At 37.8% G+C, this 12,722-nt stretch overlaps 1 protein-coding gene and 1 long non-coding RNA gene across 4 annotated transcripts in view; one reads left to right on the top strand and one right to left on the bottom strand.

Annotated features, from left to right (window-relative positions):
- The first annotated feature begins 1,845 nt into the window (after positions 1 to 1,845).
- LOC133643477 (uncharacterized) lies at positions 1,846 to 10,372 on the top strand. Its single transcript, XR_009824700.1, has 3 exons — positions 1,846 to 1,887; positions 4,952 to 5,039; positions 9,974 to 10,372. It is a non-coding gene; the product is annotated as an uncharacterized LOC133643477 (long non-coding RNA).
- Positions 2,826 to 12,722, bottom strand: part of arhgef3 (Rho guanine nucleotide exchange factor (GEF) 3) — an 89,216-nt gene continuing 79,319 nt past the window's right edge. For all 3 annotated transcript variants that reach the window (XM_062038087.1, XM_062038088.1, XM_062038089.1), the window contains 3 exons: positions 10,180 to 10,350; positions 9,910 to 10,099; positions 2,826 to 4,883 (listed from right to left, as the gene is read on the bottom strand). In XM_062038087.1, coding sequence (XP_061894071.1) covers positions 4,471 to 4,883; positions 9,910 to 10,099; positions 10,180 to 10,350 — 774 coding nt within the window. In that variant the 3' untranslated portion in view covers positions 2,826 to 4,470. The remainder of the gene's footprint in view (positions 4,884 to 9,909; positions 10,100 to 10,179; positions 10,351 to 12,722) is intronic.

Consider the following 12,722-nt stretch of genomic DNA (forward strand, 5'->3'; position numbering starts at 1 on the left):
TGTTTTAATATTGTTTTACTTTCTTTTTTATTCAAGAAAATGTTTTTAATTTAGTTATCTTATTTTTTTATTTTTTTTTAAAGTACCTTATATTCACCATACCTGGTTGTCCAAATTAGGCATAATAATGTGTTAATTCCACGACTGCATATATCGGTTGATATCGGTATCGGTTGATATCGGTAATTAAAGAGTTGGACAATATCGGAATATCGGCTATCGGCAAAAAGCCATTATCGGACATCCCTAGTTATTTATTAACCAAATTTGCAAAATCTTCCCCCAAAAATATTTTTCTTAGTGTAATATTTGATGTGAAGTAATGGGAACCTTGGATAGGTCAATAATTCATAATAACATTGATTTTGATTCAATATTATGTTTTGAGCAAAGACAGTTTGAAAGAAAAAAAAAAACAGCTTTGTTTTATTAGTCAACATTGCAACTTTTTCTAAATGACATTTAACCTTTTTTATTTCACTTTTGTTATGTTTTTGTTTATTTTAATAGTATTTTTAGAATGTGCCGTGGACCTTTAAAACATTAGCTGTGGGCCGCAAATGGCCTCCGGGGCACACTTTTGACACCCCTGCTATAGATAATAAAAAATTAAATGTCTATGGATAAAAAACAGAGCCTGGCGACGCATGCGCGTTTATCATAACTCTCTCTCTCTCTCTGTCTCTGCCCCTCCCTCACCAATGCTGCTGTTTGTTTTGTTTTTAACCCCTTCTTAACCCTGAACGTACATTGAAAATACACGCAACCCTAACTCAAAATGCCGGACATTTGAGGCGTTTAAGAAACTCCGCCCTGACAGCTCCGCAAAAGAGGACATGTCCGGTGAAAAGAGGACGTATGGTCAGTCTATCCTAGCCCGTTAGCTGCTAGCATGCCGTGTGTTGTGCCTCGGTGTGCATTGTTTACACAACGTGCGTTACGCTACTTAATATGTCCGTGTGGAAACTCGTTCGGTACACCTCCTAACCGACTCGGAACCCCCGTACCGAAACGGTTCAATACAAATACACGTACCGTTACACCCCTATTGATTGTCATGTCATGTACGGATGTGCTTTGTGGACGCCGTCTTTGCTCCACACGCTGTAAGTTTTTGCTGTCGTCCAGCATTATGTTTTTGTTGACTTTGCAGCCAGTTCAGTTTTACTTTTGTTTTACATAGCCATCCCTATGCTTCAGTGCTCTTTCCTAGCGGGAGTTGCCTTTTGTTAATTTTTGGTTTAAGCTTTACATACCTTTTTACCTGCACGCAGTCTCCCGGTGTGCTCTGCATATTGGGATCACGACAAAACCATCCTTGACGCGTTCCGACTTCTGCTGCCACCTACCGTATTTTTCGGACTATAAGTCGCATTTTTTTTTCATAGTTTGGCCGGGGGTGCGACTTATACTCAGGAGCGACTTATGTGTGAAATGATTCACACATAAGCGTACAATATCAAATAATATCATTTATCTCATTCACGTAAGAGACTAGATCAGGGGTCGGCAACCCGCGGCTCTAGAGCCACATGCGGCTCTTTAGCGCCGCCCTAGTGGCTCTCTGGAGCTTTTTCAAAAATGTATGGAAAATGGAAAAAGATGAGCGGGAAAAAAAATAATTTTGTTTTAATATGGTTTCTGTAGGAGGACAAACATGACACAAACCTCCCTAATTGTTATAAAGCACACTGTTTATATTAAACATGCTTCACTGATATCAAGTATTTGGCGAGCGCCGTTTTGTCCTACTAATTTTGGCGGTCCTTGAACTCACCTTAGTTTGTTTACAACTTTCTCCGACCATCTAGGACGTGTTTTATGCCACTTCTTTTTCTGTCTCATTTTGTCCACCAAACTTTTAACAATGTGCATGAATGCACAAAGGTGAGTTTTGTTGATGTTATTGACTTGTGTGGAGTGCTAATCGGGCATATTTGGTCACTGCATGACTGCAAGCTAATCGATGCTAACATGCTATTTAGGCTAGCTGTATGTACATATTGCATCATTATGCCTCATTTGTTGCTATATTTGAACTCATTTAGTTTCCTTTAAGTCCTCTTAATTCAATTTATATCTCATGACACACTATCTGTATGTAATATGGCTTTTAATTTTTGCGGCTCCAGACAGATTTGGTTTTTGTATTTTTGGTCCAATATGGCTCTTTCAACATTTTGGGCTGCCGACCCCTGGACTAGACGTATAAGATTTCATGGGATTTAGCGATTAGGAGTGACAGATTGTTTGGTAAACGTATAGCATGTTCTATATGTTATAGTTATTTGAATGACTCTTACCATAATATGTTACGTTAACATACCAGGCACCTTCTCAGTTGCTTATTTATGCCTCATATAACGTACACTTATTCAGCCTGTTGTTCACTATTCTTTAGACATTTTAAATTGCCTTTCAAATGTCTATTCTTGGTGTTGGCTTTTATCAAATACATTTCCCCAAAAATGCGACTTATACTCCAGTGCGACTTATATATGTTTTTTTCCTTCTTTATTATGCATTTTCGGCCGGTGCGACTTATACTCCGAAAATTACGTAATTGGTCCAAAAAAATATTTGTTGCAAATCAATAATCATAATAATGTGCTGTTGTCAACTGCCTGTGCTGTGTAGAGCTTGGCAGGGTAATTTTGTAATACTCCATATCAGTACCGTATTTTTCGGAGTATAAGTCGCACCGGCCGAAAATGCATAATAAAGAAGGAAAAAAACATATAAGTCGCACTGGAGTATAAGTCGCATTTTTGGGGGAAATGTATTTGATAAAAGCCAACACCAAGAATAGACATTTGAAAGGCAATTTAAAATGTCTAAAGAATAGTGAACAACAGGCTGAATAAGTGTACGTTATATGAGGCATAAATAACCAACTGAGAAGGTGCCTGGTATGTTAACGTAACATATTATGGTAAGAGTCATTCAAATAACTATAAAATATAGAACATGCTATATATTTCACACATAAGTCGCTCCTGAGTATAAGTCGGCCAAACTATGAAAAAAACTGTGACTTATAGTAAGAAAAATACGGTAGGTGAAGTTGCATAATTTCCCACGGCACACCAGACAATATCTCACGGCACAGTGGTTGAAAATCACTGCTTTAGGTCAACGCTTCGCCCCCCCAACCGACTTCCAGTATTAGCGTCTTTTTTCATTTTTGAACGATACTTAAGCCCCCAGCTAGGTGGCAGCACCGCTCAAATTCATGACCAAGTAATATTGCTTGTGCTAAAATACACACAGCCTTTAAAGTTCTAAAACAGGGGTGTCCAAAGTGTGGCCCGGGGGGCATTTTTTAATGGCCTCACGGCCCATTTTAAAATACGATTAAAAAAATTAAAAACATAAAAAGTGGTATGGAAGACCAAACAGGTGAAATGTTACAAGAACATGTTGCAATGTTTACTCTAATCACACAAAGCTGCCATGCAGGCTGTTTCTTTTTTTTTTTTTAAATAATAATGAATCAAAATCAATGTTATTATGAATTATTGACTTATTCAAGGCTCCAATTACGTCACTTTAAATATTGCACTTTGAGATATTTTTTGGGGAAAATGTTGCATATTTTGTGTTTGCCATATAAAAAATGTAGCTTTTTAAAAAAAAAAGAAGGTCCTAAAACGAACAAACAAAAAACAAAAACAACAATACAACGTACAATTGACGGATAGATCTGAAGTTGATCTCGAGATTATTGTGTTAAAAGTAAACAGTAAAAAAAATGTATAATTTTTTTTTAACACTTTAATGAGTTGGACCCTTTTGGTTCCCCAATAATTTTTGTGTGATTTGTTTTTAAGTGTCATTGCTCAAAGAATAATAATGAATTAAAATCAATGGTGTTATGAGTTATTGACCTTTTTAAGGCTCAAATTATTATATAATCTCAAATATTCCACTTAAAAAATTTTTGGGGTGAAAATATTGCATATTTTGTGTGTTTTTCCATAAAAAAACATGGTTTTCTTTGACAAAAAGAGCATACGACTTAAATATTTAAAAACGTTATATTGACAGATAGACCTAATGTTGATCTAGAGATAATAATACTGAATAATGACACATTTTAAATATTTTTTGGACCTAAACCCTTTGGGGTCCCTGGGATCAAGCCTGAGTGGAGGCCTAAATGTATATTTTTTATACATATATTGTATTGGTTTTTAAAATAAAAAAATATCAAAATGGCCCCTGCTTGCTTTGATTTTTCAGTGTGCGGCCCTTAGTGGAAAAAGTTTGGACACCCCTGTTCTAGAACCATTAGACCAGGACTTGTTCTATAGTAGGGGGTGGCATGTAGGTCCTCATAGTGGGGCGTATGAATGAATAAATATATAAATATTATTAGGTTCTTAGTCGTATTTCAATTTAAGGGGGGGCGTGAAAGAAACAAGAAGAAATGTTTGAGAAACACTGCTGTAGCTAGTTTGACAGCAAATATCAGCATTGTATGATCTCTGGGCCACTTCTGTCCACCAAATCCTCCCGCTCCTTCTCTTCAGCGCCACTCGGCTCCGCCTCCTCCGTCCCCCGCCCCGCCTCCTCCTGAAGGTCAGTCCCTTCAGCCCTTGTGCGTCTCTCCGCGTTGTCCGATTCGATCTTGGACTGCGACGTCTCGCCACGCCGTCCTGCCTCCAGCTCCGCCCACATCCCTCGGTCATTTTCCGACCCCGAATGGTGCGGACCCGCGTCGCCCGCCCACTTGCCCCCGGGGTCTTCGCTGAGGGCCGCCGCCTCCTTGGCCTGCCTGATGCAGTTGATCCACTGCTGCTTGTTGAAGGCGTCACTGGCCTGGAAGCAGTGGGTCTGCTGCTGACCGGCGCCGTGGGAAGAAACTCGGAAGAAGTTCTTGGCTGCGGGGAAGAGAGACAGCAGTCATTTCTTTAGTGAGATGTAACAACTGACGTCTTTGTTTCTCCAGCAATCTATAGGCCCGAATGCAGCTGAGATAGGCTCCAGCGACCCCGAAAGGGACAAGCGGTAGAAAATGGATGGATGTTCAAAAACCAGTTGAGTTTGCAAATCCACTTTCCACTTTACAACTCTCTACTGCAGGGGTGTCACACTCAAATACAGAGTGGGCCAAATTGTCAAACTGAACAAAGCCGCGGGCCAAGCTTGAACAAATTAACCTTTTAATTAGGGCTGCAACCAACAACTAATTTGATAATCGATTAATCTGTCGATTATTACTTCGATTAATCGATTAATAATCTGATAAAAGAGACAAACTACATTTCTATCCTATCCAGTATTTTATTGGGGAAAAAACAGCATACTGGCACCATACTTATTTTGATTATTGTTTCTCAGCTGTTTGTACATGTTGCAGTTTATAAATAAAGGTTTATAAAAAAAAAAAATGAAAAAAAAAAAAAAATGCGCATAGCATAGATCCAACGAATCGATGACTAAATTAATCGCCAACTATTTTTATAATCGATTTTAATCAATTATCAAATTAACTAACGATTAATTTGGTAATCGATTAATCTGTCGATTATTACTTCGATTAATAATCGGATAAAAGAGACAAACTAAATTTCTATCCTATCCAGTATTTTATTGGGGAAAAAACAGCATACTGGCACCATACTTATTTTGATTATTGTTTCTCAGCTGTTTGTACATGTTGCAGTTTATAAATAAAGGTTTATAAAAAAATTAAAAAAAATAAATAAAAAAAATACAAATAAAAATGCGCATAGCATAGATCCAACGAATCGATGACTAAATTAATCGCCAACTATTTTTATAATCAATTTTAATCGATTAGTTGTTGCAGCCCTAATATATATATATATATATATATATATATATATATATATATATATATATATATATATATATATATATATATATATATATATATATATATATATATATATGTGTGTGTGTGTGTGTGTGTGTGTGTGTGTGTGTGTGTGTATATATATATTAGGGTTGCAACTAACGATTAATTTGATAATCGATTAATCTGTTGATTATTACTTCGATTAATCGATTACTAATCGGATAAAAGAGACAAACTACACTTCTATCCTATCCAGTATTTTATTGGGAAAAAAACAGCATACTGGCACCATACTTATTTTGATTATTGTTTCTCAGCTGTTTGTACATGTTGCAGTTTATAAATAAAGGTTTCTAAAAAATATATATTTTTAAAAAAAATAAATAAATAAAAATGCGCATAGCATAGATCCAACGAATCGATGACTAAATTAATCGCCAACTATTTTTATAATACATTTTAATCGATTAGTTGTTGCAACCCTAATATATATATATGTATGTGTGTATATATATATATATATATATATATATATATATATATATATATATATATATATATATATATATATATATATATATATGTATATATATATATATATATATATATGTATATGTGTGTGTGTGTGTGTGTATATATATTAGGGCTGCAACTAACGATTAATTTGATAATCGATTAATCTGTCGATTATTACTTCGATTGATCGATTAATAATCGGATAAAAGAGACAAACTACATTTCTATCCTTTCCAGTATTTTATTGGGAAAAAAAACAGCATACTGGCACCATACTTATTTTGATTATTGTTTCTCAGCTGTTTGTACATGTTGCAGTTTATAAAAAAAGGTTTATTAAAAAAAAGAAAAAAAAAGAAAGTAGCCTCTGCGCATGCACATAGCATAGATCCAACTAAATTAATCGCCAACTATTTTTATAATCGATTTTAATCGATTAGTTGTTGCAGCCCTACTTTTAATAGAATAGAATAGAATAGAATGGACTTTATTGTCATTATATTTGCATATAACGAGATTAAGAACTCCAATTTAAGGTGCGGTAGTGGGAACAAATATGGGGTAAAAATAAATTACACAAGAGGTAATAGAAAAGAAAAAAAACAACAACAATTGAAATAAACAGACTACTATCCAATAAAAATAATAAGCAACCCTGTATAATATACAAAACACTATAGAAATACAAAATACTGTACAATATACAGTACAAGACAAGAGTACCGGAGTAATAAATAACAATCAGTGTCGGATGTATTGCACTCGAAGGGTAATATTGCACTGTAGGGTATTAGGGTAGGATATTGTATAGGGGTGGATTATTGTTATAAGTTAGAGTTCAAGATGGTGACAGCTCTGGGAAAGAAGCTGTTTGTTCTAACTCTGATGCACCTGTAGCGCCTGCCCCATGGTAGCAGGTGCAAGCCAGGGTGTGTGCTGTCCTTAGTGATGCTTTTTGCTCTGTTGAGGCAACGGGAGTTGTGTAAATCCTTCAGGGAGGGGAGGGGGCAGCCGATGATTTTTTTGTGCAGACTTTATGACCCTCTGAAATCGCTTGTTTGTCTGCTTCAGTGCAGCTGGCGTACCGCACTGTTATGCAGTACGTCAGCAGGCTCTCGACAGCCGAGCAATAGAAGGTCACCGTCAGCTGCCTCTCCAGTCTGTTCTTCCTCAGCACCCTCAGGAAGTGGAGCCTCCGCTGGGCCTTCCGGGTGACCGCGGTTGTATTTTGGGTCCAGGAGAGGTCAGCAGATATGAGGGTGCCGAGGAACTTGAAGGAGCTGACTCTCTCCACCTCCTCGCCGTTGATGATAATAGGGACCCAAACAAGTTTTGCATTGAATATTGAACAAGCAAGGCTTATATAACTTTATAGTGACATCCAAAATCCAGTTTCTAATAATAATAATTAAAAAATATCAATGGGCATATCAAATGAAATTTAAATAGAAATTGAATGCCTCTTTTCTATTTGCAGCCTTCTGAGGTAAATATCAAAATAAACTTTTTCCACAGGCTAATAATACATTTGAAAATAAAATAACAATAATGAATGAATCAAACATTCAAGCCTTGAAGTAGCAAGAGAAAGTGCATGAAGAAAACGTTCATTATTGCTCAGTTTGCTACACTGATTTGCTTTAACACTGAATATGGAGCAAGCAACGCTTATATAACTTAATAGTGCAAAATCAACTTTCAAAAAATTGAGGTGGGGGGGAGCGGGGTTTTGTGGTAGTATATTGTAGCGTACCGGAAGAGTTAGTGCTGCATGGGATTCTGGGTATTTGTTCTGTTGTGTTACGGTGCGGATGTTCTCCCGAAATGTGTTTTGTCATTCTTGTTTGGTGTGGATTCACAGTGTGGCGCATATTTGTAACAGTGTTAAAGTTGTTTATACGGCTACCCTCAGTGTGACCTGTATGGCTGTTGACCAAGTACCCATTGCATTCACTTGTGTGTGTCAAAAGCCGTATATATTATGTATAAATGCAGTGCCTTTAAGGCACGCCCCCAATATTGTTGTCTGGGTGGAAATCGGGAGAAATTCGGGAGAATGGTTTGATTTTCGGGAGGGGCACTGAAATTCCTGAGAAAATCGGGAAGGTTGGCAAGTATGACAGTATTAGCGGTGTATAATACCGGCGGGCCAGCTCTAGTGTTAATTTGATATTGCCTCAAAGGCCAAATTAAATTAAAGCTGCAAGCAGCGTTGGTCGGGTCCGCATTTAGGGGGCAAAAATGAGTTTTTTTTAGTACAATTTTGTCTTGAAGGGGAAATTGCCAACTTCCTGTTGGTTTTTGCCCGAGGATGTAAAATTATGAAATGTAGGTCTAAGTCTGACCTACACAGAGGTTTTTGTTTCATGTCTCTACGACCTTCCTAGTGGGAGTTACAGCCAGTTTGTTTTTGTTTTTTCCTAGGGGGCAAAAATGAGTTTTTTTTTAGTACAATTTTGTCTTGAAGGGGAAATTGCCAACTTCCTGTTGGTTTTTGCCCGAGGATGTAACATTATGAAATGTAGGTCTAAGTCTGACCTACATAGAGGTTTTTGTTTCATGTCTCTACGACCTTCCTAGTGGGAGTTACAGCCAGTTTGTTTTTGTTTTTTCCTAGGGGGCAAAAATGAGTTTTTTTTAGTACAATTTTGTCTTGAAGGGGAAATTGCCAACTTCCTGTTGGTTTTTGCCCGAGGATGTAAAATTATGAAATGTAGGTCTAAGTCTGACCTACATAGAGGTTTTTGTTTCATGTCTCTACAACCTTCCTAGTGGGAGTTACAGGCAGTTTGTTTTTGTTTTTTCCTAGGGGGCAAAAATGAGGTTTTTTTAGTACAATTTTGTCTTGAAGGGGAAATTGCCAACTTCCTGTTGGTTTTTGCCCGAGGATGTAACATTATGAAATGTAGGTCTAAGTCTGACCTACATAGAGGTTTTTGTTTCATGTCTCTACGACCTTCCTAGTGGGAGTTACAGCCAGTTTGTTTTTGTTTTTTCCTAGGGGGCAAAAATGAGTTTTTTTTAGTACAATTTTGTCTTGAAGGGGAAATTGCCAACTTCCTGTTGGTTTTTGCCCGAGGATGTAACATTATGAAATGTAGGTCTAAGTCTGACCTACATAGAGGTTTTTGTTTCATGTCTCTACGACCTTCCTAGTGGGAGTTACAGCCAGTTTGTTTTTGTTTTTTCCTAGGGGGCGCTAGAGCGCAATTTTGATTTTTGGGGTTTGGTTTTTTTATTTTATTGAAATTTTCGCAGGCCCTGATGTGTGTGTCAAATTTGGTGAGTTTTGGAGCATGTTAAGTGGGTCAAATTAGCGTTTTTTGTGGCGGCGGAAGAATAAAGAATAATAAAACCTTACAAATACAATAGGTTCCTGTGTAACCAGTACAAAGGACTCCCTGTGGGAGTCCTTTGTACTGGGTACAGGGCGGACCCTAATTATATGGCGGGCCAGATTTGGACCGCGGGCCAGAGTTTGACACCCATGCAGTCTACACGGTGACATTGGTAAAACAAGACATTTAATGGTGTCCTCAGAATACTTTGTTATCTAAAAAGGTACTGACTGCGTTCGTTGTTGCTGAAAGCCCCCCTGATGGACCCGCCCACTCTCATCTCTCCATCCGACAGGTCCTCCAGGTCCAGCTCTCGGATGGGGATGGGCTGTCGGCAGAGCTGGTAGCTGACGGGCTGCTCGTTGAGCGAGACGGACCTGGTGATGACCAGGACGTCCTGGAACAGGAAGACGTGGAGCTTCTTCTCAGAGCGAGAGAGAGAGACAAGAGGTTGGATGACTCCCACAAGCGAGGAGAGAGACCAGGTAAGAGTCTACTCACCAGGCCTCGGTTGTTCTTCAGCTCTCCGTGGCAGCTCAGCGTCCTGGAGCGCTCGATGAGGGCGTCCCTCAGACCCACCTCGCTGTAGAGCAGCCGGTCCTTGTAGAACTGACACTCGGACTCTCCCGTGCGCCTGTTGGTGTCCGCCACCACGCTCTGGACCATCAGCATCTGTGGAGCACACCCGGTGTTGACCAAGGTACAAACCCCACAAGCAGTGAAGTTGTCACCTTGTGTAAATGGTCAATAAAAACAATGATTTGCTAATCATTTTCAACTTATATTCAACGTTCCAAATGGTAAACTTTGTTATTTTTTGCAAATTTTAGCTCATTTGGAATTTGATGCCTGCAACATGTTTCCAAAAAAGCTGGCACAAGTGGCAAAAAAGACTGAGAAAGTTGAGGAATGCTCATCAAAGACTTATTTGGAACATCCCGCAGGTGAACACACTGCAAAAAGTGCAATCTAAGTAAGATGAAATATGTCAAATAAGGGTGATGTTTGCTTATTTTCTGTCGGATAAGATAATTCTTCTCACTAAGCAGATTTTATGTTAGAGTGTTTTACTTGTTTTAAGTGTCCTAAATGATCTCAGTAAGATATTACAGCTTGTTGCTGAGATTTGATGAGCTATATTGAGTAAAACATGCTTGAAACTAGAATATCAACTGTTGTGTCATCAACACTCACAAGTATAAAACTACTTTTTTTTAAAGTAATCATGTCTTATTTCAAGCATGACAAAAAAAAAATCATGATGCCGAGCGCATATCATTATGTCAAGATAATGGCACTAGCATTTACTTCATTTAAGAATATTTTTCAACATATTGAGCAAAAAGGTCTCATTTTTTTCCTACCAAGAAAAGTGCACTTGTTATTAGTGAGAATATACTTATTTTAAGCTATTTTGGGGTTCTTTGAGGTTAGCTAATTAGGGCCCGCACGGCCCATTGTCAAAGGAATCCTAAAGGGAGTCCTTTTGCAAAGGGACGAAAGGACCTATTGTTATTGTAAGGTTTTATTATTATTATTATTATTATTATTCCGCCGCCACAAAAAACTCTAATTTGACCCACTTAACATGCTGCAAAACTCACCATATTTGACACACACATCAGGACCTGCGAAAATTGCCATCTAATAAAAAAACCAAACCCCAAAACTCAAAATTGCGCTCTAGCGCCCCCTAGGAAAAAACAAAAACAAACTGCCTGTAACTCCCATTAGGAAGGTCGTAGAGACATGAAACAAAAACCTCTATGTAGGTCTGACGTAGACCTACATTTCATAATTTGACATCCTCGGGCAAAAACCAACAGGAAGTTGGCAATTTCCCCTTCAAGACAAAAATGTACTAAAAACACTAATTTTTGCCTCTTTGAGCTGTAATTTGACCCCCTTAAAATACTTCAAAACTCACCAAACTTTTCACACACATCAGGACAGGTGTATATTGCGATCTAATAAAAAAAACGAACCCCAAAACTCAAATTTGCGCTCTAGCGCAATTTTTGAATAAAACAGAGACAAAACTGCTCCTCAGAGGAAAACACACTCATTTTTGCCTCTTTGAGCTGTAATTTGACCCCCTTAAAATACTTCAAAACTCACCAAACTTTTCACACACATCGGGACTGGTGTATATTGCCATCTAATAAAAAAAAACGAACCCCAAAACTCAAATTTGCGCCTACGCGCAATTTTTGAATAAAACAGAGACAAAACTGCTCCTCAGAGGAAAACACAGACAAAACTGCTTGTAACTTCCGGTATGAACGTCATAGAGACATGAAACAAAAACCTCTATGTAGGTCAGACGTAGACCTACATTTAATAATCTGACATACTCGGGCAAAAACCAACAGGAAGTTGGCAATTTCCCCTTCAAGACAAAAATGTACTAAAAACACTAATTTTTGCCTCTTTTAGCTGTAATTTGACCCCCTTTAAATACTTAAAAACGCACCAAACTTTTCACACACATCAGGACAGGTGTATATTGCGATCTAATAAAAAAAAACGAACCCCAAAACTCAAATTTGCGCTCTAGCGCAATTTTTGAATAAAACAGAGACAAAACTGCTCTTTAGAGGAAAACACACTCATTTTTGCCTCTTTGAGCTGTAATTTGACCTCCTTAAAATACTTAAAAACGCACCAAACTTTTCACACACATCAGGACAGGTGTATATTGCGATCTAATAAAAAAAACGAACCCCAAAACTCAAATTTGCGCTCTAGCGCAATTTTTGAATAAAACAGAGACAAAACTGCTCCTCAGAGGAAAACACACTCATTTTTGCCTCTTTGAGCTGTAATTTGACCCCCTTAAAATACTTAAAAACTCACCAAACTTTTCACACACATCAGGACTGGTGTATATTGCGATCTAATAAAAAAAAAACGAACCCCAAAACTCAAATTTGCTCTATAGCGCAATTTTTGAATAAAACAGAGACAAAACTGCCCCTCAGAGGAAAACACAGACAAAACTGCTTGTAACTTCCGGTATGAACGTCATAGAGACATGAAACAAA

This window comes from Entelurus aequoreus, linkage group LG26 (assembly GCF_033978785.1).
Source record: "Entelurus aequoreus isolate RoL-2023_Sb linkage group LG26, RoL_Eaeq_v1.1, whole genome shotgun sequence".
Lineage (NCBI taxonomy): Eukaryota > Metazoa > Chordata > Actinopteri > Syngnathiformes > Syngnathidae > Entelurus > Entelurus aequoreus.